This window comes from Galendromus occidentalis, unplaced genomic scaffold (assembly GCF_000255335.2).
Source record: "Galendromus occidentalis unplaced genomic scaffold, Mocc_1.1 scf7180000077431, whole genome shotgun sequence".
Classification (NCBI taxonomy): domain Eukaryota; kingdom Metazoa; phylum Arthropoda; class Arachnida; order Mesostigmata; family Phytoseiidae; genus Galendromus; species Galendromus occidentalis.
Window position 1 is genome coordinate 927,040 of NW_003805419.1, and position 27,827 is coordinate 954,866.

Genomic DNA, 27,827 nt, shown 5'->3' on the forward strand with positions numbered 1-27,827 from the left:
TCCGATCAGGACAAGCAAGACGAAGCTCGGCAACACGATGCGGCGGCTGTGAGCATTTGAACCTTTCGTGATTGAACTGCGGTCACACATTGTACAACCGTGGGGGCCATCCATCCATTCATCCATCCCGGGGGGGAAATCAAGCTATCGATTCGACGAGCAGTCAGTCAGTCAGTCAGTCAGTCAGTCAGTCGAACAGTCGTCATCGGACTTGAAAGGATCTGAGCCGCACAACAAACAAAAAAAATGAGCAATGAGGGCTCGGACACCGCTCAGTCAACCGGCTATCCCGTGTCGTGGTATTGTACCGCGGTTCCCGCAGGAATGGTCGGCAGACAAAAAGTCTCGGAATCGAACGCGATCGTTTCGACCCACATTGCGATGCGCGCGATTTCCTCGGACTGACTTCGATGCACGCTCTCTGAATTTGATAGGAGCATTTGAACAAGCATTAAATTCAAAACGATACGATCTCAGAGGTTGTTCGTAAAACGACTAATCATTGTGTCTGTGGAAGGAGCGAGCGAGTGGAGTCGCGGCTGGCCGATCAGCCTGCCTCGCTTTCGGGCGACCAATCTGTTCTCGAAGTAGTTGTTAGCGCGTACAGAAACGATGAGCACGCCTCGCCTCATTAGGTATCGGGTGCAAGCGTAGTGTAATTCTGCTCGACTTCCGATCAGAATCGGCAAGCTCTAACCGAGGGCCAGTGGGTCTAGCTCTGAGGCAGTACACTTGAGACATTTCCGTCCCAATTCAACTCGGAAGGGTCCGATTCGATCTCCATGCAGAAATACTGAACCAGCGAACATAATCTCGTCAGAGCTGATTCCTGGTACTTGATTGACGCGCAACGTCCAGACGCATTGGCGAGCCTGTCCTCGCTTTCTTCATACCTCGAGTATTTTTGTACATATGTATTACGAGTAAGCGCGAGTACTGAATCGGATTCGATTTCGTGAATTTCGGAACAGAAACACGATCATTAAACGCAAACTCGCGACTGATTGTTGGCGCCCAACGACAGATGTCGCAACACAAGGCGACGATTTTGAATAAAAACTTCTATTTAACACGGATTACCCATCGGGTAGGTAGGCAGCAAGCCACCGTCTAGCCAGCCAGGCGAGCAACAATGTTCCTATCGTCGTTGGTCGGCTGCATGCAAGTTCAGCTTTCCCTGTCTTTTTAGACTCATCCTCAGATTAACATCGTTGGAGCACGATGTAGCTAAGAATGGACGATAAAAAAAAAGAGAAAACGAACACCGAGTGGCGCAAGCGCTAAGCCACATCCGAGAAGTACCGACATTGGAGTATTCAATTCTTCGAGTCATGTATCACCCGTGAGAGAGCACTTTTCCCGAAAATGCGTCGACGATCTGTCTTCCCCCGGAAATCGACATCGGCGTACGAATTAGACGGAAAAGTATGCCAAGCGTATATCTTCTAGGGCGGGGAACATAACGATGTTGCGGCAGTTTCCCGAGCCGCAGAACTCAAGCGCTGCTTACTCCGGGGAGCCACACTCAGTGATGTGTCTGATAAAAGATCTTGAAAGATGTAGAGATCAGCGGTGGGCGATGTGCTTGTAACTCGAGAACTCGTACGGGGTCACCTCACATGTGACAGGTTGCTCACTCGCTCTCCTTGTTGCGGTGCAGGGTGTTCAGTCGGTCGGTCGGTATGTCGATATGGCGGCTGGTCGAGATGCGAGACACGGCCAATATGCCACAGGAAGACAATAGACTCGAAGATACTCGCGAAACTCAAACCAGCCTTCAATTGAGGTCAGTCAGACGCTTCTCGTATCGAATTCCCCGTCCCGGGAGGAACAGACGAATCCTCGGACCGACCCGATCTCTGATTTGAACGTTGGTGTGACATAACTCGACACCGAGTGAGGGACTTCAAGTGATCGATTCCGACTTCCACGTTCCGAATCATGTATTGTTTCCTCCGCCCACGGTGTCCAAATCGAGTCCCGGTGTTCGTAATGGGTCGCGGAATGATTCGAATTTTGCAGATGATACCCCCTTTCGCGGGTTCCCGCGGTGTCACCGATGTGCGATGGAAACTCCAACGGAGAGGCTTCGTGTCATCAGTCGCTATGAGCTCTCACGAACCACGGAAACTTCGTCGAACAATGAACCGCGAAAATATGAGACGAAACGCGTAAACGAAGGGTGGCGCTCCCGATATGCATAGCCGAAAGTTTTGAATGAGTTTTGTCGCTCTTATCTCCATCTGGATCGTCGTCCCATTCGATACCGGAGCGCAGGCACAACCCAGTCATAAAGTTTTCATTCTGAAGGAGATAAACCTCAAATAACAACCGAGAGGGATTACTTTTCCGTTACGCTGAGTGAGCAAACGACAGAGCGACCGAATGACGTACCCAATGACTGACTGGCTCAATGCACGTCCTTTACGTCGCTAAACGATTCGAAAGCGATGAGAGAGCGGGAGGTGAACGAAATGCGGTCATCAAAACGAGAGAAGACAAAAGCTACAAAAAACTCTCGGATTTACGACTCTGTCGGCATTGTTCATGACGCTGGTTCGGCTTGACGTCGCATACCCCTAAGCGTGTCAAACGTAAGGAACAGTCGTTCCTCTCTGTCTCGAATCATTCAGCGGATGATCTGTTTGTGATCCCGAACTAACGAGCGAGCGATTGGAAGATCAACTGAATGAAACATCGGATTCGAGATTCCCACAGGAATCAACAGTCTTCACTTGGTCGGTCGGTCAGTCCCTCTATCGACGATACTGGGCGGCAGGATCACCGACAACGACCGCGGCGATGAGAAGATGCAGCAGCAGCAGTAGGGGCGGTTGAGCGTGCACGCAACAGCACTCTTCAGGTCGTAAATGGCTCTGCCTTACTCCTGGAGAGAAATCACGCACGCACTCGGTCACTCACACACATGCGTAGATTAAAGTAAGGGAGGAAGCGAGCAGCAACACAGGATGAGAAGAAGAATAACGAAAGCCCTCTGCTGACCCCGACATTAATAAAGATGCCCCCGCTCGTCCCTCTTGACTCTGCCGCCGTCGCGGCCGCTGCCTCCACCGCCTGCACCGTGATCATCATCACCACCACCACTACGCCGGCCTGGGGTCGACCAGAGGTGCGTGATATACCTTTGTATGGAGTTGCGGATCGCAGAAAGACAGGCAGGCAAGCAGGTAGGTAGGTAGGTTGTAAGGTAGACAGATTTATGTCTCCGTCAAAGACCGTTGTAGCAGCAGCAGCAGCAACATCATCAGATTATATATGGCTCCGAACGTCCGTTCGTCTGTCAGTTCGTCCGTTTTCCGATCTGTACGTCGCCAGTCTTTGTTTTTCTCCTCAGTATAGCGCTCATTCTATTGGCGGGCTATTCTGTTCGTGGTTATGACTGTCCGCAGCAACATCGGATCCCTTTGCTGAAATTCACTGTTGAGCACGACAACGCCGGCCGGCGGCAGCGGCAAGCCGGATGGAGAGTCGAGACAGTCTGCCGTCCAGTAATCAAGTTGCTACACAGCGAAACACGAATCGCTAATAAAACTATAAAACGTCAATGCCACATTTATTGGCCAGCCGGTTGCCTTGCTTGCTCGTCCGCTGTCCTGATAGCATAATCAAACGCAATAGCGTCGGCGGCAGAAACAATAGTGGTGGCAGCGGCGGCAGCAGCAGCAATCATAATCTGCCCCGATGAGAACAGCAGCAGCCGCGGGGAGCATGATTGCAATCTAGAACGAATTGATAGTCAATTCGTCTCTCGAACGCTCAACTTCTTCAGTGGGAATAATTCCGATTCCGCTCTCGCCTCCCGAAATTCCGGAAGCGATCGTCTTAGGTTGAATCGAAAACCAAGCTGCCGATCCCGACTGTTGGGTCCACATCGCCGGCTACTATTATGTCGGTAGGGGTTGGCTTTCAGTAAATGTCATTGCTACGGCGAACGTTGGTTGGCTGCTAGTTCGTGACGAGCCCATTTCGACTGAGTGAATGACTGACTGGCTGTGAGTAGGAACAACAACGACGACTGCTCGAGTGTGATTGCCTGCCTGTCTGTTTCGCGGATGCTTGTCGTGCCGGTTCCCATTGGACCATCCTGCCACCAACAAACGCTAGCATTATTATCATAATTGTCTTCGTCACATCAACAATTGATGCAGATGACTCGGTATGAAAATCAGTGTCCGAGATGATACATACAAGTCGACGCATTGGCCGATACCGCGGACGTAGTACCGATTCCGTTGAACTCATCATCGAATGAGCTCGGACGCTGCATCGAAAAGATGCAAACGCTTCGTCGAATCCCGCCCTCATTCGCATCCAGGCACTCTATCGAAGGCTCGAGTCGGCAGTCACCGACGATTGGAAATCGGACAGATGGAAAAAAAATGAGAGGAACACGTAGAGATCATTAGAAGACGAAAAGCAAGCGAGCAATTGGCATCAAGCGATGCTGCCAGATGAATTGTAGGCAAGAAAACGGACGATCGAGCGACCGACCGACGGATAGAAATAGAGAAAGACGGACAGACCGAGGGAGCAAGCAGGAATCACGACGACCCGAACGACGCGGCTTTCAAGGATGTTTCATTTGGCTTTTCTCTTCTGTTAATGTTTGTGTCACGACACAAATAGAAAGTCCGCCTTTTTTCTCCTCCATTTCGCTTCCCTCGACTGCTGCGTTGCCCATTGGTAAAGCGACTTCGATAAGACTCTATGAATGCTCCGATCGTCGTCTTACCTATCTAACGCTTTGTGCGTTCGTTGGCGTCATTTTCTCGTACGTCGGCTGCTGCTCCTGAATCTGAACACGAAATGGAAGTACGGTTCTCGAATTTATTGAGCATTGTTATTCGAAAACACAACCAACAACGAGATGACGATGACGACAATGGTGGATGCCTATGAAACAGTCCGTCCGACAATGAGGCGGGCAGGACGAACAGGCGGTCGGCCGGTCGGTCAGCCGTACAGCGAAGAGGGAACCAGACATTTCACAGCAACATCAACAAATTTAGCGACGACTATTTCTTGTTCGGGAGGCAGAACCTCTTAATTGTTGCGGAACGCGGTGTTTATTGTCTGTATGCGAGAGCATGAGACCCGACGTCGCGGAATCGACAGCCCACCGCATCGCGATTTTTTTTTATATTTTCATTATGATTATTACTTCTGCCATTATAGTTATTATTTTCGTCCATTCCGATCATGGTATACAATGATACATTAGCCATGCGTATCAGGCAGACACGAAGACCGCATCGCTTTGTTCGCCCTCATGCGCTCACTTTTTTCTCAAATCTTCTGCGCTCAATGAGCTGACCGAAAACACGGAAGATATTCGTGAAGCGGAATGCCCGTTTTGGATGGCTCACGTTGCTTGAGCGACGGAAAGTTGGGGAGACGCCGGATGCATATCAGGACAGCACGGTTAGCTACAGGGATCCGGAGAGAAAATCTAAAAATATCATTTCTATGTGCCGCCGAACAGCGTTGACAACAATCCGCCCTGGTTGTAATCGTTCAAACATGAGAGCATTCAAGAGCTCTCTTACGACCGAAAGCTGTCCGAGCCTTTGTATGCGTATAAATACATGAGCGCAATGTGAAATCCAGAAGTATCTCGAAGCTTGAAACTTGAAAAGTCATCAGCGCGGAACCGCATCGGTACGCAACGAGCTTCATGTGCTCTACCAGCTCTTCAGAGAGCACCGACCGTGAAGTGCTAATTCCTCTTCTTCGGAAACGAATCTCGTACCACAAGACACTCCACGAGAATTTGGACTTTTCGCGGCCATCGTTCGAGCGCATGTGGATTCCGTCAATCCGCGAGATTTTTTGAAATAATCGTTTCCTGGTCTATACGCCTCCGACGTTGCCCATCGCCCGAAGGGCGACTCAGAAATCAGACTTTGATTTCTACATATATAGAATTGACGGTCGAGATTCGAGATGTTTCCGGAGTTATCGGGCTCAGATCGAAAGCTGAGCGTCCTGCTGCTCTTTGATTCGACCGCAGCTCGATCCACGTGTTGTGTCCACACCGAGTCTCGGCCCGGGCGCCACCTTTCTGATTGGATTTCGGGGGATCGAATCGGCAAAAGGATTTGACCACATGAGCGCAATCCGAAGCTGACCTCCCATTTTGATTTCGGCGACATCTGTCTGATACAGAGCCGTACAAAGGAAGTCGGCACGAGAAATTTTATCGAAATCAATCGAGTGCGTTTGATCTCGAAAACGCACCCAGCCGTGAATGAGTTCGAAATCTAAAAAGATTAAGGAACAATGAAACAGCAAGAGGCGATTCGAGTTGGCCTTCTAGCGCTAACGCCTAGCAGTTCAGTGCATAGAAGAGCCGCGTTTGATCTTCTCGTCGTCAAGTGTGTTGTTAACACCAAGTGCACCAGAAGCAACACCGACACCATCGGCATCGTCGTCATTACCACCAGGACGTGCCGCTCCCGTCACGGAGCGGGCGAACGTGGCCCATGCCACGCTCTCGATCAGACCTGCTCCGTTTAATCTCGCAACATTCGAAACAGATTGAGATATGCCTGCAAACGAGCTCCAGCGACGTTCTCGGAGCGCTTGATCGCGCAGGACCGAGCCACTACACCGAAGATTCGAGCGGGTCTCTCAAACTGTCGATTCGTATCCGAAATCTCATTTGAGCCCTAAACATCGAGTCAGCTGTAGTAATGGCGGCGGCAGCGACGACAACATCGTCGGCCGCAGCTTCTATTCTTCAGAGTAAGTCGACCGACGGACCGAGCAACCTTTCAGCCCTTGAAACTCCATTCAGGCGCAACTAACAACTCATGTGAAGCACATTGGCGACATGCTAACGGAACTTTGAATTGCGAGCGCCGCGGCGAACGGGCAGAATTTTTTGTTACTTGTACGCATTAATCCAATCCGATCGAAGCTCTTGGAATCTCGCCTCGCTCGCCTGAATCGTTACAGCAGTCGCCAGATCCGAATAGCAATTCGCGCGGCGAGAGCACCGGTTGCAGTGGTCATCACCAAACAAACTGACCTAGATCGTCATGGGAACTAAGTGACCCGATTAGCATGCGACAAGCAAGGACAACCGGGACGAGCAGAAATGCGGAGGACGAACTCCGGCTCGCCTCAGTCGCTCCTGAATGGTGCCGCAGCGCGCTTCCGCAGAGTCGGAACTGACAGACCGGCGGCGCGGTAGCGGGAGAGAACGGCTCGTTCCCTGCGTGGTGGCTGGGATCCCGGATTCGTTTTCGGAGGACACGGAGGATGCTCTGTATCGACTCGTCGTCGACTTTCTCGTCGGAACCTCGCGGTCTGCGTGCCCCGATTCGTGGACTCAAGCAGAGGGAAGCGAAGAGACGCTTTCTGGATGAATTCCCTCGCGAGAGGACGGGGAAGGCCAGCGAAAGAAGAATTCCAGAAATAGTATTCTGTCACCAGTGTTTGTGTCGTTCTATTTCTTTTCCAGATGAGCGACGACAACCGGAAAGAAGGAAGGAAGACACTACGGAGAAGAGTCGCCAGCCCGTTTGAAACATATTGAAGCTCTTAAAGCCACTCTCGTCGGACTTGCTCCTTCTGACACCTCTACGCATGTGTGATTTTGTCGCTTGCTCGTTTGCTACAACGAGCGCATAGACTCACCCGCACAAACGTTCGGTTCGCTCAAACGGCCGACACACCGACCGACCGACCGACCGATCGACTGACTGACTGACTGGCGGACATACCGACCGACCGACATTCGAGAGTGATAGTAGTAGACGTGCTAGACGCGGCCGCTGCCACCGTCCAACGATCATCCGCTTTCGGCACCCGAGAACACTTGTGTATTTGTTTACAACTGATGAAGAGCCGAGCAGTGAAGCGAACACCGCAGGAGTGGTGACAAATTGGCTGAGCAGTAGATTGCCGGAGGGAACAAGGAAGCCTGCTTCACCGCCTTTTTGACTTTCGGGCTACTTGTCTTCACCGTTGGAGCTGATCCACAGGCGAAAATCATCAACGAGCCCAGAACATTCGGAAAAAAAGCTGGAGAAAAAACTCAGTTCCGGAGGGATCATTCGCCATCATAGACCCTATAGATCGCCTCCGTCCTACTCCGCATGAGTCAGTCGATGGTGTTTGATGCAGATGTGATTCGACATGTGGGATCTTCCGAACCAGATGAGTTTCCAGCCAGCTCCCTATTTGTCCTTGAAATGGTTCTCTCAAGACTTGACATACCCAGACTCCGTTCCGAAAGGACTCAGGTTGCGCAGAATTCGCGTTAGAGAGTTTTGCCGCACGACCGCCAGGTCTCATGAAAGGTGTTTATGTTTGTGAAGAATTTGAAGAGTTCAGTACTCGAGGGTCCGGCCCCGATTCTCCTCACTGCAACGGGACTGGAGCCCCGTGAGTTTCTAAAAGCACTCCAGAGTACGGAGCTCCTCGAACTTCAAGTACGATCTTTCTTTCTTTCCTTGACCGACTCTCCGTTTCGTTTCGATGGGTGGTCGAGCGATCCATCAATCCATCCATAGTTCATCGGCTAGCGACGACAATCCGCTCTGCAGATGGTATATTCAGGTGGATTTATCACTGATCAACAGGTACCTGGACCCACAACGTAGGTACAAAATTCTCCTCGAGAGATACAAAATACCCACAGACAGAGAATCCCCGATGAATATCGTCATCGGACTGGCGGAAAGGCTTCTCAAGAGTTGCGGAATCTCGGCCACTGACGAGAATCATAATCGAAGCTTCTCTCCCCGGTGGGATTTCACGAACGAATTCCGACTTGAGGAATTCGGATGGGACTTAGGCTCGACGAGATACAGATGCTCCATATCAATATCGAGCTGTCATCGGTTATGGGCGTTTTTTTTGACTGCTCTCCGACTGTCACCGGGGGCATCATCGCCGAACCGAACGAAAACGTCTCCCGTTTCAGATTAAGGAGAAAAGTCGACGTTATCCAAACGTTGACCGGAGATAATCGCGCCCAATAAGAAGAGAAAAGCGACGACTAATCCGTATTTTCTCCAAAATTGAGGATCTATGGAACGTCTTCAGGAATCCCAGCGAAAGATTACCGTGCGTCGTGTCGGTGGCGACCACACGCGAGCACTGCAACGACTTTCGGGGACCATCCTCGGAAAACCCCGCCTCAGATTGCACGTGCGTGACTGAACGTGACGAGAGCGAAACTACACTCGAACTTGGAATGACGACGAGCGAAACCTCAGCATACGGAACGCAGCATCAGGCGCGTCGATGCCGTCGTGTCCGATGAAACCTCGCGGAGGAACTAGGAAGCGTCCGCGTCCATTTGTGCGCGGATCGTGGAGAAGAACAGAAGGACTGCTCATGCTTCAAATGAACGCTCGCTATAGCACTTTGTCGAGCGATTTGACTCTTCTCATGCTGGGAAGAAATATCTTCTGTTACGTGCATATCAGCGGATGAAGACAGAGGAGGGGAGCGACGAGTCAAAATTGGAGTTTCTTATCGAATTTGTCTCTTTGCCGTGTGTGTGTCTCTGATCTGCATCCCGCTATCCATCTCGCCACCATCCAGCCGGTCGGCCAGCCGCTCACTCGACCAGCCATCCGTTCGCAGGTCGTACTTTTCGTCTAAAGGCAGTTAGCTACAGAAACAGAAAAGGCAGAAGCAGCAGCGTCAGAAATCAGAATGTGCCTACCGTCTGAATCCATCACTGTTGCGGTTAGTAGCTGAGATTTGAGTCGAGGATGAAGTGGCATCAGCAGCATCGTCACGGCAGCATTCGGAACGCCTCGGACGACGCCTTGATAACAGCGTCTCGATTCCTCCTGGCTAGAGTAGCAACAACAACGGCTGCCTATCAGAATACGCTACCGACCGACGTTTCTGCCGCTGCTGCTGCTGCCGCTTAAGACGGACGAAGCCCTCGTATCTAATTCACTATCATCATGAAAACTGAGGCGGGCAGTCTCTGTTGCCTGTCCGATCCCCAGTCCGGCCGTCGGTCCTTCCATTCGTCCATCAGATAATAATCGAGAGCTCAACCTATTCAATCAGATGGCGATTTTTCAGCTGTATCCACTGCGAAGCTCAGGAATCTTTCATCTTTTCTCGCCAATGAAGTTGCGGAGGGAATTTTACTGCGAGTCCCGATCGTTGTGTGATCGAGGGGAACGAGCAGTTATCACATCCCCCTCAACGATCATGTAAAAAATAAGGGCTTCCTTCCAGCGGAGGCCCTCAACAAAGCCGGAGACGACTGTTTATTTTATTTACATGAGAGAATACACACACTGCATCACAGGGTCGCTGACATCACAAATCCCCCCCTCGTAGACTGTTCGTCGGAAAGTATCGTAGAATCTTCTCTAATCCTCCAGGGAAGGTCCAGCATTCAAAACGGTACACATGATGATGATGATCATTAGTTTCAAATGTTGTATCTGTGTTGTTGCTGCTTGACTCCTGTGTTTTCGTTTCACTGGTTTTTGTGGCTTCTTATTTTCAGCCTCGTTGGTTTATGTTCGACTCGCAGAGGTTCGTTGGCAGGAGCATCTCGGAGATGATTCTACTGCATTCCCTGCTATCTCAGATCGTCTGTTCCTTCCAAATGGGAGCAGAGCGAACAAATGAGATCTAAACACCGTTCATCCAATTAGGAACCGCGACAGTGGTTCTCCCCGCGTCTCAATGAGCATCGATCCGGCAGCCGTCGACCCTGTTTTTCCGCTGAGCAGGAATTTCTTCCAGCATTTTTTTCCCTCCTACATTCACTGGATTCGATTGGCAAATGAGTTTCATCGATATATCCCCTTGCTCCGTGACTTTCAATTCCGATTCCAGAACGTCGAGCTTGTCGTCGGAACTCGTTGTCGTTTCCCTGTTGCTGGAGGCAGTGGTGTGTTTTTGATGTTGCAGTAAGATACTTTCTTCATGAGACACATATTCATTGAGTGTGTCTAATGTAAGCGAGTTCCGCCCCTTGTAAAGAGCATTGGAAAGAGTGTTCTGCGAGCCAGGCTCCTGCAAACTCGCCGCAGCCGATCTGGTATGGAGCTAGATTACGGTGGCATAAAGGATAGACGGACGGATGCCTGGTAGCCTGGCTCGTTGCTTAAAAGCATGTCTGCATGCTTACGCATATGCGCAGATCTCTGCCCGGCTGTTGAGATCCTCCTCCGGCAGAAGCCCCAAAAGAGAAATAATAAGCTGTGTGCGCGCCTTCATCCGAAAGGGTGACTTTCCCTAGACGTTCGACTTCTAACTCACGATCATCGAGGAATGCGTTCGCCGCCAATTAAATAAACTTTCGGCTTAAGTTCGGAGCAGCAAGTGTCATTAAAGCGATTATTTTTGCTTCGGAGCAATATTCGACGACAGCCACCTAGGCTGACTCAGCTGCGGTGTCTCCGAAATTTATTTAGGTCCTATAGAAGCCTTCTGCTGGAAGAGACTCGGCTTGCGGTGAAACGAAGAAGAGCGCCGAGTCGAGAGTCGGACAAGAGAAAAATTTCTCGCTCAGGGCTTCAAGCAGTCGCTGGTCCGACATTGTTGAAGTCGCTGAGGTAGCCGTTGCCGCCTATGTTGTTGTTGTTGGTGATGGTGTTAGTGACGCTTGGTTTTCGCGCGGTAGGCTTTAGCCGTCGTCGCAGAGAAGAACCCATAAAATAGCATGTTTACGAGTATAACACAAGTTATCAATTTAAAAACACATCTCTCCACCTCCCGGCGAGCGGCCTGTACTCGGGCAGCCGGAGATGAGACAACGGTCATGCCATTCATGCTCGCCCTGGATGTCAATCGGCCCGCAGAACGACCGAATTGAGAGCGAAATATGGACTTACGACAACAACGATCCGACTGACTGGAGGAACGCCCGCCCGCCCGTTCGTTTGGCTGCTTGCAGCAAATCCCACATGAAGCAAGCGGCAAGGTTTGAAAGCTGACAGACAACACTACTTGTAAATCTTGGCTCTCGACTCGTGGCTCTCGTCCTGGACTTCTTCACCTAACTGACTAAGCGTCCAAACGACTCTTTAGCACGATGACTGTGCTCGTTGAGATGTCCAACTACGGCCGCAGCAAGAGCAGAACTCGCGCTTCCAATCATGGCGCCCTCCATTGAGCGCTTCAGGATGCATTTAATACGAGTTTTGGTCTTTTTACTATGAGAAAGTCGGACGACGGCCGGGGAGGAATAATCGGAAGCCGCGAACGAGGTCACTGCCGCTCGCACACTCACGAGCTGGAATCGCCGCTGCTGATGCCGCTGAGCTCGGATTTGGAGAGCTTTCGAGGTGGCAAAAGAAGGGGGTATTCTTTTCGAATCGATTTGACAGTTGGAGTTTTTTTCTTCTCTTTTTGTTATGAGAGACGCAAGTACTGTAGTTTTGCAAACAGAACTCTCGCCAGCTGACGAGCACTCACTCGATATGATTCCGTACCTGTTTTGTTGCTGAAGTGGATTCCCTTGAAGAGCAGCGTGGCCCATATTCAGAGGTGAGCCTACGGGACCCATCAAACCCGCACTCCACATTCGGTTTGCAGATCTGAAAAGTGAATATTTTCCTTAGTTCCGAATATTTAGAACTGTTGTTGTCTTCCTTCTCGAGGGGGGGGGGGGGCTCGCGGGACGAAATATTATTCGATATTTCCCACGCTTAATTAGGAATGAGAACTCCCGAAAACAATCAATGAGCTCAGTTAGCTTGGAATTCCCTCGGTCAGTAGAAGAAACCGGCGAAATGAGCAGCGCCAAATGAATGGGAATTGAGCCGTTTCCGACTGTCTTCGCTCTTCTCCGTGGATTCGTTGGCGTAACGAGCTGATCGGTGCGTAAAGATGATGGAGCATCCGACAGGGATCCCTCCAATTCAAACAGAAAATCGGATAAGCCGCAACTTCTTCACTGCGAGATGTTCGTCGTCATGCTGAACGACTTGATGATTTCTCTCTCCTGAGATGGATCAAACAGACAAACCCAAATCTCCCGCAGATCACCGGACGCTCAGCGTAGAGATTCTGCGAACAGCTTCACCGAGCGAACGTACACGGGAGAGGACCTGCTCATTCCAACGGGAGCCGTTTCTGACTCGGATCGAGAAAATGTATGACAGCCCTCCATAGATTAGAATGCACCGCTATGCGAGCCGCTTCCCAGGCACTTTCAATCAGGCGACGATCGGCTAGACGATCTGTGCCGCTCGATTCCCGAAGAATTTTTGGGAAAACGCTACGCGGGAAAACTTTCGCGAGCTCCGATTCCCATTCGAAGCATTTGGGCGACGGCGCGGCGCTGCTCGCGGAACTAGAAAGACGGTGAGCTCGGTATGAAGGGGAAGGTGTGACAGAGTCGAGGGGTGCATGGAGCACAAAACTTGTCTCTTCACTGCAACGTTGTACTCGACAGTTGAATAGAACAAAAAGTTTTCACTTTTTTGTCTTACGCATCTAAATTAATTGGCTCGAGTCACTGTCGCCTCCGTTCCCTTATTGCCGAGCACCAGCTCCTCCTTGAGGTTCTCGCCTTGTTAGCTTCCACCCAGGCAGTATGTGCGTATGCAACCCCGGGGCGTCCCGTTGCGATTTTATTCATCTGCATTGTTCATCCAGCGAAACAATGCGGAGATCAAGATTTCATTAGGCACAACTGCGATATTTTCTTTCGCTGAGGTGGATTCGATCACATCGAGTCGATGTCCGACTGCGTTTCGGTAATCCACCGATTGGAGAGGATTCGACGAGGGGATCGAGTTGGGTAACTAAGCGCTAACTGGATAACTTGATGGCGGCGCCGAACTGTCATGCTCCATACAATGGCTACTCGTTCAGCTTTGCCCCGGTTGGGAGGCACACTGGCTCGCATGCTAACTCGCTGACACAGTGAGAGCTGTGTGTTCACGGAGTGACTCCGCCCTCGCTAACGAATTGGCAAAAAGGCCTCCAGATAACTTTGAAGGCACCGGTTCATCCATTCGTTCTCCGATTCATCTCGCACTCGAGGGAAGGTTTCTCTTCTTCCCACAGAAGGTTCTCTCTTTCCCCTCAGAGATCACATTCGTCCCTTTTTCTGACCTTAGACGTAATTCTGGCGACTCAGGATATTAATCAAGAATAATCTCCCCATCGATACGGGCTTAGACGCTCCTCGGCGTAACACTTCCCGACGATTCCATCAGCGAGGATCCGTAAAAGGAAGTTGTGAACGCTTCTTGGACGAATGTAGGGGGTGCATGGGCCTGGTGTGTGTGCGTGTACGTTTGTGACTTCTGCGGATCCTCGTAGGGAAGGCCTTGAAGTTCTCAGGAAGCGTTTGAACCGAATCAACCGAACGATCGACTGTTTACGAATGTTCTCGTGGGAATTGAATTTAAGTGGGATCCGTTTGTCTGTCTGATTGTCCGTCCGCCCAACTGGCTTCGAAACCTATTTCGCAGCTATGAGAGGTATTCGAAGCGCGCTCGTTCGTCGTCGCCATTTAGCTCGGAGAAGGCGCGGCATCGTTTACAAGAAAGGGCATCGACAAAATTCAAGTCACACTTCAGACTCACTGATTGTACGTGTCAGCCGGGAAAACAAATCAAAGCCATGGCGTCGCGGCCTTGTCTGGGGCGAGTATTTCCCCGCTCTCGCCCTTACTCGCTCAAAATCCGTGGGTCGGAAGAGTTATCTATCGAGTTGGTGGGCTCTCGCACGGAGCTTTCAGCTCTCGTAGCCGAGCCTTCGTGGGTCTTGGCGGTGATACGAAGTATGCCCGAGCAGGATTCGTTACACATGTATCAAAGATCTGAAAAGCTTAGTAGTGTAGCTGTGACTTCGACTGGAGTTCAGAAGGACGACGGCGATCACGACTCCACCTCCGTGAGGATGAAGGGAGGGGTCCCTCGTGAAATATCTCTCTTTGTTTGAACACACACACAGACACACACTCGCAGACTACAATACATTTTTATAAGTTTTATCAGTCAGCCAAGCTTCGACCAGGAAGGGCGTAACATCACGACTCCCTCTTTGCTTCTCGCAGATTGAATATAATATTTGATCCAAATCCAAGCCAAGTTTATGTGCACGTTGTCGCCGCCGCTGCTCGCATGACTCGACTTTCACTCGATCAGGAACGAAGATCGACACGATTCGTTCCTCGGTTCTCCCCATCACTCTCAGCCGAGCAGTACAATATCTGCCTGAGTTCCGGCCGGACGACATCAACCCGAGCTCTGGACTCCCATCGGGGAAAAAGTTCAGATGCGAATCTTCGGTCTATTTTCCCGAGGCGCGTTTTTTTCCTGCCGCCTAGAGCACGGCATATACTTCAATCTGACTGAGACAATGAGAGAGCGAAGCGCCCCAATCCGCAGTCCCAACAGCTGCTGCCGCTTCTAGGGGATGGAAGAAGAGTTTAGTCGCTCGCCGTACTTAGTCTTTCATTTGTTTATTTGTTTGCTCGCGCAGTAGTTTGCTCGTTTGCACTCAAATACACACAGACTGCGTCTTCACAGACGCAAGCCGCCGCCCCCGCCAGGTTCTCGCGCCCACTATCCAGCTAGCTATCCAGTTAGTCAGTCAGCCAACCAGGCAAAAAGGCAAGCAGCCAGGCAGACGGTCGGTCGGTCGATCGTCGGTCCGCTGGTCGGTCTCAAAGGCTGCCTAACCCCGGAGGCGGTCGGACCGACGGACGTAGGGTCGGTCGTTTGACTGAACCGGCAACTAGCTTACCACTTTTTGTCTTGCTTGCTTACTCGCTGGCTAGGCGCGGGCGGGCGGGCAACCGGGAAGCACTCTCTGCTTATTGCTTAATTGCAGCACATTTAGCAGAATTAGCATCAACTCTCTCTGCCACGCACTCAACTCTTAAACCTCTACCCTGACTGCTGCCTGAAGCGGGGAAGAAAGAGAACTAAAGCTGTTTCTTTTTGTCTTTCAGCACCGTTGCCTTGCTTCGCCCTCGGCTCGTTTCTCCCAGCGCTCGCTCGCCGCCCCACACCCCGCTAGTTAGAAGCGCTCGTCGTCCGTTTAGATTCAACTTGACCGTGCAAGCATTCCCTAAACGAGCTAACTCGTTTTCGAATGATAGGGTCCGCAGTCGGGATCTCCCCTTATCTTGACGCGGACGACGTGCTACCAGCATGCACGCACTTCAGACTAGATGCTGTAATCGTTGAGAGCTGTCGAGTGTCAAGTGAATCTGTTCCTCGAATGCTGTCGGGAGGGAGGGAGCGGATGGGCGAGCGGCGGGCCGCCATTGAAAAAGTTCTCCTCCGTCAGCTGTTACGAATGGCATTCATCTGTGTACCGTTACGATTCCATTTCAGACTTCTCCTTCCTTGCGCAGGGTTTTTGCGAGTTCAATCGTCATTTCGGAGCTTTCGTTGCTCCTTCCTTCTGTGCTTCCTTCTGCTTGTCTGACTATCAAGCGGATTTCGAGCTTTTTCAAAAAGAACATTCGGGAGACGGAGGCACAGAAGATAAGAAAATCACGCTCACCGGGAAACACACTACGCACGTTTGGGAATGAAGTCACCGATTCGCTTGGGTCGTCTATCGTCTGCCGGCTTACTTGGGAAGAAAGTAAAAGAACGAGAGATTCAGTCGACGTTGTTCGTGCCCGCGGTCGCCGATTCATTTATATAATTAGACGCCACCTTCAAGAGATGAAGAAAGAAATCTCACTTGCCGTAAATCAAAACGTAACCGACCCGTTCAGCTAGAAGTTAGCTTTCTGGAACATCCACGATGGAAAATGTTCTTCAAAGCTCTTTTCTTTCCCCCTGTCCTAGCAGCCGGCGGAGTCGGAAAAGGATACAAGTTTAAACAATGAAGAGAAATACAGAAATATCTCCCCTTCATTTGTGTTTGGCCCAACGATAAATTAAGCTGATCCGACTCGACGCATCCTCATTCAGCTCCGGGAACGAACAGCGCGCCGAAGACAGCAGTTCTCAACCGTTTCCGTGCGGCACTGCTCCAAAATGAAGGTCATTCTTTCTCGTTTGATATTTTCATGGAATTCCCGCTGGAGTGCACTTCCCTTCTTACTACCAAGTTGTTGACTCCGGCGTCTAGGGCGAGGTAACTGGGGAAGTTGAAATAATCGGCGAGAACGCGTAAAAATAATTATAACGGGAGAATGGAATCACTCTTTCACGTTTTGAGCCATGGAGACAAAAGAAAAATCCTTTAACCGCGCGTAGCCCCGGGTCAGACTACAGTCAACTCAAAGTGTACGAATTACAACAACAGCCATCAAGGAATCAGAATTAGAAAGAGAAGCGAGCGCATTGTTCAGACGACTCCCGTTCGCTTGGCGGAAAGGCCGAGCGGCTTAAGCGATCTTACACCAACTACCACTGACGGACGGAAAGACGGATACGCGAACGACGAACCGAGCACTTGAACGAATGCTTTTAATCCGAATGTCGTTGTCACCCTACCGACTGACCGACAGATGGGCGAGCACCGCGGAGTAAGGCACCGAGGAAGCCGACGGCAAGCAGCTGAATGTCCATCCAGTACATCATTTAAGTCGACAATTTTGCTGCAGACAAGCGCTCCTGCCGCCGCATCGTACGCATCTGGCGGATTTTTCCTTGTCCCTTGTACGCTATCCGACCCGCTTCGGAGCTAGAGCTCTACTCGCACTATGCACGGCAACCGCAGTATGAGCAATCGGTGAATGAGACAACCCAATACGAATCAGAACAAACGATTGGGACGAAGCTGGTCGGTCTGATTTGCGAAGAAGTCTCTGCGGAGCCAATGTTCGCCCCTCGTCAGGATCTCGTTGTCATTGATCCGATGAGTTTTGATGCATGGAAAAGAGACTTCGCACCGTACGCGCACCATCAAATTGAAAGTGTAATTAGTCGAAGCGACTGGAGGAGAGAGAGGCTACGCAGACGAGCGCACGGAGCTGCCGCTCAAAAGTTCTGCACAGGACGCGCTCTCGACCCCAAACTCCATGGGAGCATGCCGATTTGAAATTTGGGGAAGTTGAGGAATGCGAGTCTGAAAGCGAGCGGGCGAGCATCGGTCGGACCGTCCGACTATCTCTGTCTGGAGGAGCCGCCCAAGATAAAGAAGGTAGTTGTTGGTTCGTTGGTCGGGACAACGACGACGAGGATGACAACCAACTGCTATGCTCCTCGGCAGAGGAGTTGGTTGCAAATTCAATTTTGGAGGTATCGGAGCGAGCGGAAAAGCTGGACTTTCTTCGACTGCCTGCGCGAGTGCCTGTTTGCCATGGAGCTAATATGAGATAGGGCTGCTTTACCGTGATGACCGGATGCCGCGCGATTCTTCGTCGAGCACTCGAGTTCGGGATTGGGAGAAAGTCAAAAATTTCCCTCGACGATTGGGAGATCGCCTCGGACATCGGCGAGGGCGAATATTGGGTCCGACCAAAAGAGTTCGTAGAAACAAGGTGTTTGATACCGTGTGATTGTGAATCCTTGTGCGCAGAACGGGACTGCGTTTACGCTTGGTAAGCCCAGACACACAACGGGAGATGCCAAAGTCTCGCGAGGAGAAACGCACGCCAGCAAGCCAGTCAGTCAGTCAGTCCTGCCCGGGGAGCGGGAAAAGTGAGCGAAGAGGGATTGAAGGGCTAACTTTTTGATTGGATTCATTAATGCGTTAATTCGAGATACTCAGACAGACAACAACACTCCTGTATTGTCGCGCTGCTGCTGTTCCGCTCCGGCCACCGCGAGTTCCCGCTGCTCGCTTTGGAAATAAATCTTGCTCGAGGTGTACAGGACGAGAATTGGGTATGCAAACGGCTTTCCTGGTGTCGGTTGGTCCGTATTCACTCGCCAGCGTCTCCCGGAACATTCCGGGAGACGTTTTCCCGTGACATCTGCCGCTACATGCGATTTGGAGACGGAATCCACCCGAATCCGATTCTTGAAATTACTTCGCTTTCTCCATCGCGGACGTTGGCTCTTTTGTTGCCATCGGAATTGGTCGGATTTTTGGCACGAGAGCAGCGGCTGAAGAGAATGTCCACAGATGCAGAAGAAATGGGACATGGGAGATCACGAAGCTCGCCTGTCATGCGAGAACGCTCTCCAACAATCGGATGCGTCAGAACCGCATTGTGACTTCTGTGCGGCAATCATACGCCTCTCAATGACTTCAATTGAAATCGAAACACAAAATCGATGAATCGGGTCGATTTGTCTCTTCGTGTCTCGCAGCAAGGCGGTGGTGGATCGAAATGTGTCAGTCCATCTCCAGATAATCAGGTTGCGTGACCCACGGCAGCGACGAGGGACACGTGAAAAAAATACCGACCGTTCACGTGGTTTGCTTTTGCTTCGCGGTTTACGTCCAGCTGAGCTAAGGGGAGCTCGAAATACGATCTTGAATCCGATCCGAAAACTATCGGAGTCATTCGAGCAAAAGGTATGACGGTTGGAAGAGAAACCGGAGGAACGGCATTGCAGGCGGACAAGAATATTCCGTCTACATACAATCGGACCCGGAGACCGGAAGGGACTCACACCATCGTCGGAAAAGCATTCGTCCGCAGAGGATGAGCTGCCGCGAGGTATTGACATTCGAACAGGAAGGAGAGCCCATATGCACATGACGCGCACTTCGAAGGTCCTGTCGAGTCGCTGCTCGGGCAGCAAGAACGAGAAAGGCGAGCTAAAGAATAGAACGAATGAGTAGGTAGAGTCGGATGGACGAAATCATAGATAGACCAAAATGAAGAGAGGAAATAATAGCCGTAGCATTTATCACTGCCGGTCGCTCGGCCGCCGTTGTCTGTCTGCTTGCCTCTTCGAAAAGCGTTTCAAATACACCAACGAGCATCGAGCGACGAGCAACGACCACTGGAACCGCCAGCCAGCGAGCCCACCGACCGACCAACCAACGGACCGCTTGGCCGGCGAGCAATGCCGATACTGCACGAAAATCACATTTGATCCTCGCTGCTGAGGGAAATAATGAGCAATCATTTCTGCCATTACCGCTGCTAGCTACGATTCATATAGAGTCGTACGGAGGGAACATACACAACTGAGAGCTCAAGCACAAGCACGAAATGCAGGAAGTAAGGATCATTCTCGGGATAACGACGTAAATCATCATGATATCCTGCACGGAGAGGCGTCGGAATATCAAACTTGAACAAATTCAGTTGACGTCTCCGATCGTATTTGCGTCTCCGTAACAATGCCGTGCCGTACCCACGCTTGACGTCGAGGAACCGATCGCCTCGCGAGCGTAGTAGCTCCATACCGGCTGGCATATCGCTCCGGGTTCCAACTGAGTCCGGTGGCGGACTGGTCCGACGCGAAAGCATTCATTGGGGTTGATTCGGATGCATCGATCGCTTCCCACTCCGATTCCAAATCAAATGAACGATCAGCTATCGATGATGTCTCGCTCTCGAGAAACCAAACCGAACAAGCCGTCGGTAAGCAGACGCTCAGACTGGTTGAGTGACAGAGTGACGGACGGAATGATCGGTCTTCGAATAAAATCGCAAACAAACAAGGATGAGTAGAGAGCTGAACGAGATGCTTGTGAGAAGGTCCGAAATGAAGAAGGATCGTTGATTGAAGCGACGACCGAGCGGAAGAGTGAACGGGCAGAGACTTTTAATTCGGAATGACGTATACCCGTACGAGCGTCGACGTCGTCTCACGGACAGCCGCAACGAGCGCGCGCGAGTCTCCGCGCTCCTGCGTTTCTGACACGCGTAAAACGTGGATAGCAGGGGAACACATTTCATTCGGACGAAGGCGACCACTCCTTCCCCTTCGAAAGATCCCTCTTCGCCCGAAAACGACTCAGGGACTGATCAATTTAGCCGCTAACAGATCACACGTCGATTCAACGATTGCCTCAATCGACTTCAGTATCGTTCAGTGTCAACTCGGCCCATCTAACTAGATTAGACCGAGCCCTCGATTCCGGTCACGAGATTTTTGGTCACGGGATATCTGCCGAAGTTTGAGGTGGTGATAGGGGATCCCTTCCGGGAAAAATCCACTTCCCCTGCGTGTCCCTCCGCGGTCGAGTGACCGCGACCTTCGCCGTAGCTACGTGGTACGTACAGATCGAACCCAATCGAACAGGGCGTCGTGTATCGCTGCTGAGCGGACGCTCTCAATCTCGAAGTACTATTCTCGAAAGAGTCAGCCAGCGAGCGAGTTTGTAGCGTGTTCCTGAAATGAAAGTTGATGTTCTCTGTCGAAAAGAAGAAGACTGCAGTTCATCTCTCTTCGGCTCAATAACACACGCCCGACCTACGTTGCAGGCGCACAGGAAACGAGACTTGTTGCCATTCCGCGCAGGCCGGTCGGCCAGCCGACTTGGTGGGTTTTCTTTCCAAATATTCTTTGTTTCGTTGGTTCGTGCACCCGTCGCTTCATACAACCGTCGGCGTCGTGTTTACGAATCAGTTTCACCATTGATTTCAAAGCTTTCATCTCGAATCTCACGGCCCATCGAACGACCGTGTTCTCGTGTTTGCTCGTCGCTTTCTTTAATGCATTCCGTGAAGTTATCGGAATCGGAAGTGCTTTCTTTCTCGCTCTCGTAATGGTCCCTGTTTCTGCGAGCGTAACGACGACGTCGACAGTATCGATTCCGATGCTCGTGAAACGCTCGATACTTCTCCCTTCCACTGGTCAATGGCATGCGGCGGCTATCACTGCTGAGCCTCCACTGATTCGAAAATGCGTATGAATTCGTTTCGCGCTTCGTACGATAAGTCCTCCGCTCACCCGCCCACTTAAGAACCAAAAACAAAAAGTACAAAAACAATGGAACGAGCCCAAGAATCGAGAACCGGATACCGATTCATCGTAGATATAGGAAGAATATTGGTACTGCCAATTCTACCACTAACTCGGGTGAAGGAAACGGGTCCGAACCCCGGACCGCAGTCATAGGGCACAGAGCTCAGCACGACTTAAGTCAGGGAAAATTTTCTGTCGAACCTCAGGCGAAACATATCGGGCAACAGCCTTCGAATCAGTCTCATATCACCGACACTGGTATACGTTTCGGGAAAGAGTCTACGCTTCTGGAACGAATATCAATCATCAGACTGAGTTTCGGTGTCGACATGTTCTGTGCGAACCATTATTGAACATCATTTCTCGCTTTTGCTACGACCCTGCACAATTACTTCACCTCTTTTATTGCTTTCTCTTCTGAGCGCTCTGTTCGACATGTGAAAGTGTCCCTTCGAATTCTTGGTCTATTTGTGTGTCGTTGTGTCGCGTCCTTTCCCACAAAGGACGCGAGAAGGAGGGAAAAGAGGATGGACTCCTTTGCCCCAGGGTTGTGAGGCGGAGGATTCGAAACGGAACGACCAATCCCATTGCTCTGTCGAGCCACGTGGAAACCACGAGGAAGCTGCAAGCTCCCACCGAATGATTCCATTCGCCGTTTTTTCGATTCGGCCGTTGACGGACCGAAATCCTCTCGACAAATCACAGCGACGGACTCGGCTTAGCTCCGTCGGAGTGAAATTCACATGATCACTGATGGCGGGAACACGCTTCGTCTACGATGAACCTCGATCGCTCGATCCGATACTAGATAGACTTTTGACGCACGAGCCAGATAAGATAGATTAGACTTTGACCAAATGTGTGAGATGAAAAATTCATCATTCAGGCGAGGCGGCGGACGAGCGAGCTAGTGAGCGAGCACATGATTAACGACGCTTTTTTCACCGTTTTGCGGGAATACATATTTCCATTAAGGCAGCAACCAGAAGCATTACGTGCCACTTGACCGGTCAATCTGTCTCAGCTTTGATATTCTTCTCGCTGCTTTCAGCAGTTTAATTATTTGTCGTTCAATTTTTCGTGGTAATCGAGTTCGAGAGCGAATAAAAGGTACCGACACCAGAAAAATGATATCCTTTGCGATATAGGGAGCGATATCGATGTTTCTTGATTGGCTGTTTCTCCTTCGATGCTCTATGGAACGGATACGGAAACGACTCCCTCCCAGCGATCGATGACCCGACTCGTATCAGAGAAGCGAAAAGGTGAGCTCGCTCTACACAAGGAATCATTCAAAGTTTCCGAGGAGGCAGACGAACGGACCTTAGGAGACAGGCACTTTCAGATGCGGATTGTTTCTCCGGTCGCCTGAGTCACTCAAGCCCAAAGGGTTGTTTCGCCGTGAACCTTTTAGCAAGTAGACCGGATGGCCACCCAAGAGCCGAGGGGAGCAGCTGTTAATTGGATTCTGAGTGGGAATGAATTTGAAAAACGAAGAGAAAAAGTTTTATCTCCATTCTGGTCTGTTGTAGCTGCCGTTGTGGCAGCCCTTATCGCATGCGTCGGATTCTCGCCGAGCTCGCCAGAAATGGAATTGCTTTGCGCTTATCTATCAGTAGCTTTATTTATCTTGACTCCGGGCTCAGCCACCAGCGCAACGACTGACTCTCACAGTCGGAGCCGTAGCTGGTCACGTCAGATGTCAAACACACCGAAGCGTGCGTTGATCATTTTGAGGATAGCCGACTGGAGGTACGCTGAGTAGGTTTTTCCACGCTGCCCGACTGACCGACTCGCCGAGCAGCTCTAAAGCACAGCAATTAAAACGTAACATCGCCGAATGACAGAGCAATTTCTAACTGACTAGAGCAACACTGTTCATTGTTTGCTCGACACGAAGTTTAGATCCGCCAGAGATTAGTGAGCTGCCGCGACCGCGTTGTTCCAAATGTGAAAACTCATTCGGATTTAAACTCCGACTGAGCCGGCCCCACGCATTCCGAGACGTTCTCAGCTTGAGCTGGGTTTTCCGGTCTGATCGGTCCACGACTCGACACGTTAGTCGCAGCCAATTTTCCCCAGAGATAGAACTCCTCCCGACCATGATCTCATAAGGGAATGGGCCGACGTTCAGTCAACGAGCCGTATGCAAACGCAGAACATTTCGTTTAGGGGAAGAAAAGGAAGACAAAAAAAGATCATTATTTCTGATACGGCTAAAGCGCACTCAGGCGTTCCGATGCAACAAGCAGGCACGTTTAAATCGACGGTGTTCTTATTGTTGATGATCTTCTTACCTCGGCAGCTGCCATCGTCGTTGTTGTTGTGAACATATCTCCCACGGGGAGGGAATATAGATAAGCCTCAGGGAGACGACGGAAAAATCGCTGAATCAAATAGTGCTGCTCTGACCATTCTTCCTATTCCATACCTTCACGGGATGGAATCCTCAAATGTGAGCAAGCAAGATAACTGCCATGGCAGGTGGGACCGTTCGTATCCGCTCCAGAAGTTAGTGATCTTAGTCTTAGTCGGTCGCTCCTCTTGCCGGCTTTGCTTTCGCTAGCGACGCTATTACTTCTTCACAGTCCATCATCGTCAGGCAATAAGAAGGCGACTTCGCTCAGATCTTCGGCTGAGGCGACGATAGATCCTGAGCCCTCTTCTCTGGCTATGATTGGAATCTTTTCTGTACATCGACATCGAATACTTTCCAGACCTAATCGCCTCCGGGCGCGAGGGTCACGTGAGACAACTTCAGAAGGGTGACTCTCGCCATCGTTTTCGCTTGGTTTCGACTCACTCAGATCATTTCATGATCGTGAAACTTTAAAGCGTGCCCTCAACGAACGTAGCACCTATATTCAGCGTGAAGTATTCTGCCTCAGTTGATGCCGCTTGGGTTGCTCGCGACGACGGCAGCGACAACAGCAACAACAAGAAAAGGCAGCAGCAACAGCAGCAAAGAACGAGAGGCCTCGTTGTTGGCGGTCACTGTGACTCTGTGGAGCTCATTAAGGCGAAGCGCCATTTCATTTTACGGCTCGGTCGACTATGATTAAAAGTGTAATTACGAACGAATCACAAACAGGCAAACACACTTTTACAATTAACTTTTTGTCCGTCTGTCTGCATGCTCAGTCGCTTGCCCGAATGTTCGCTTGCTTCGTCCATTCGTTCGCTCGGTACGTCTTCAATTGGACCGTCGCGTCGGCGAGTCCGTCGAGGTATCGTTTACTGTCGCCTGTGGTCCATGTCGTCCTGTGATCGCCTTTGTATCAGGAAGGGCCCGCGGCACCGAAAGTGTCGCTGTTGCGGATGAACGTGGAGGTCAGAGAGACGTGGAGTTCGGCGTCCGCATGTGGAGGGGTCAAACCGGGTCAGTGCGGAATCCGCGAGAGCTCGATCCGTCGGCGTCGCTACACCCCCCCCCCCCAACATGCGGACGTAACGCTCTCAAATTCGGAAGCGGTGAGAGCAGCGGGGAATTCTCGCGGATCGGCGTCTTATGCTGTGGTAGGACAGCGCGTATGAGCGGTTACGTGTTGGCCGTCTTCCCGGGGCAAGCGCAGCCCATGTCGTATCGAATGAGTCGCTCTAGGACTGACAGACGGGTCGAGCGCGCACAGCGTAATCTCTGCCTGAGCTGGCAATCTAGCGGCGCACCCCCTTGTCATCCGTTGAATCGGTCGCTACAATTATCTCGTGTTTTTGTCTATAAACTTTGTGTCAGACTGTCTGCCTACTTTGCTCGGTTGCTTGCCTATTTTCTGCCTCCTCCGGTTGACTCGCAGTTTGGCTGGCCACTCCATTCGTCGCCGGTCCAACTCACTGAATGACTGACAGAACCGTTTTCGGCCATTTTATCTGAATGGTGCCGAATTCAGAGCGATCATCGCTCAGATCACACACGCTCTGACAAGGGGCGGTGTGCTATCGAAGCAACGAAGGGTTGGGCTATCGCTAGGACAAGACCTTGGGAACAAGTTCCCGAGAATAATCGAGACGCATGAAACTTACCTTGCGGTGGTACAGTCTTTGTATAGTGCGTCGAAGTCTTTGCATGAGAGGAGTTTGCATCGATTAACGCCCGGCTGAATGGCACCCAATCCTCGAAGAACCCGGACCTGTTCGACGTTGCACACGATCGGCGTGATGTCCAGTCTCTTCAGCTTGGTGTAGACTGTGTGTAAGCCGCCGACTAGATGCTTGAGGAAGAGATCGAAAGCCTGCGGGAGGCAGAGCAAATACTCGCCGTTGATACAAAACGCCGCCACTTTCGCACCGCGGTAATCAATGAGTCGGCAATCGGCCGCCGACGCGTCCGCGGCGATCCCCGCCGGCGAGCTTGCGCGAGCCGTCGTTGCACTCGACGTCTGGTCGGAGAACCTCGATTGCTGAGCCGCCAACATCGAATTGTATCTGCCCGCCAGTTGACCGTTCAGCATGAAAGCCGGTACTCCGAGATAATGTCGCGCGTTCGACGCGTTCGCACTGCTGTTATTACTGTGATTCTGCAGATGGTGGTGATTCAGAGGAAGGTGACTCCCCAACGGTATCACGGCCGAAGAGGAAGACACAGGGCTATTCGGAGTGGAACGGCCTTTCGACGATCCTTCCGGTGAAACCGACCTCCGTATGGGATGGTCTCGGTACACGCTGGGCAGCATCGTGGGCGGCGGTGAATTCGAGGCTGAATCGTCCATCGTATCGGGCGCGAAAAAATCCGTTTCTCTCCCACGTATGTGCCTGCCTATACGTTGCACAGGTTCGTTGACGTTGCTCCGCGCAGTCCCGTCGAACTAGGGCTGAATCCCCGCACCGATTCACCCATGAATTACTTCACTGTCCTCGTCACTCCACTTACTTGCTGCCGCCGCCACCGCCTTCACTGTCGTTGTTGCAGGACAAACGGAAACCAGGGACCACATGGGGGCGAATGAACTATATCGGGACGGATCGCACTGCGGAAAATCAGCTGGGGGTTTCGAGCGATCGCCTCGATCCGGCTCTCCTGCGCGGATTGCTCTCTCTCTCTCCTTTTTGCTCTCTCGTTCGGAACACGGAGACTGTCGGAGAGAAAGAGAGAGAGAGAGGGCCTTCACTGTGTCACTCCACCGTCTGTGTGTCTGTCAGGCACCGTCTGTTGTAAACCCGGAGACGTATGTTTGCACTCGTCCGCGCACCAGCAGACCGTCCCTAACCGTGAGACCCCGCGAACCGATCCGCCGCGAATCAAGCGCCGAATGAACAGATTTCTCGGTGCGTTACGTCTCCACAAACCGCTCCAAACGCTCAGAAGTTGCTTAAACCGAAGTGCTGATGACGGTAGTGGTGCTGGTCGTCGTCTGGTTCGGTACTGGTGGCAGACATTTTGGTTTGGTCGGCTAGCGGGCTGGCTGCCTGGCTAGTTGGGTGGCTGAGTGGAGGGCTAACTGGATGGCTGGCGCGCTGGCTTGCCGGCCTGCCTGGCTGGCTGCTCGCTTGCCGGGCTGAATCACTCGTTCGCTGGCTGGCTGGTGGACAGACGGACGGAGGAGCGCTGGGCGGTGCCAAAGGGAGGGCTCACTCACACGCACGCACGCACGCTCGCTCGCTGGCATACAGAGCCCTCACTGTGACGTCAGATAGGCCCTGGTGGGGAGGAAGTAAAACCGGCACTGTGCGAGCCGGGCCATCAGAAAGAGAGAGAAAGAGAACCGGGAGAAACGCAGAGAGGGTAACGGAGGGTAAGCTTGCTTTCCTTGCATGGCTTGCACATCTTCTCTCGCCAGGTGTTCTGATACTTTACGTCTCCATTCGAGACCTACCTCTCAGAAGAGCGCCTGGGACGGTCGGTCCTTGATTGACACCGAACAGTCGCGCGCAAAACGTTATCCGGAGCAAATGGAAACGGGGAGCTAACCAACAGCGAATTTCTCTCATGATACGCATTACGTGATGATTCGAGGGGAAGGAAGCGTTCGATGACGTCCCGTGCTCCTTCCGGGGAGAGCTCCGTTGCATTTCCCTCGATCCGTTCAACTCGGGCTCGTGGATATGTACTGGAATTTTGGATCGCTGAGTTCG

At 51.5% G+C, this 27,827-nt stretch overlaps 1 protein-coding gene across 1 annotated transcript in view; it reads right to left on the reverse strand.

Moving 5' to 3' along the window:
* Positions 1 to 26,464, reverse strand: part of LOC100903366 (dachshund homolog 1-like) — a 47,217-nt gene extending 20,753 nt beyond the window's left edge. The window contains exon 1 of the mRNA XM_003742812.2: positions 25,779 to 26,464. Within this exon, the coding sequence (XP_003742860.2) occupies positions 25,779 to 26,464 (686 nt within the window). The remainder of the gene's footprint in view (positions 1 to 25,778) is intronic.
* Positions 26,465 to 27,827: the final 1,363 nt, after the last annotated feature.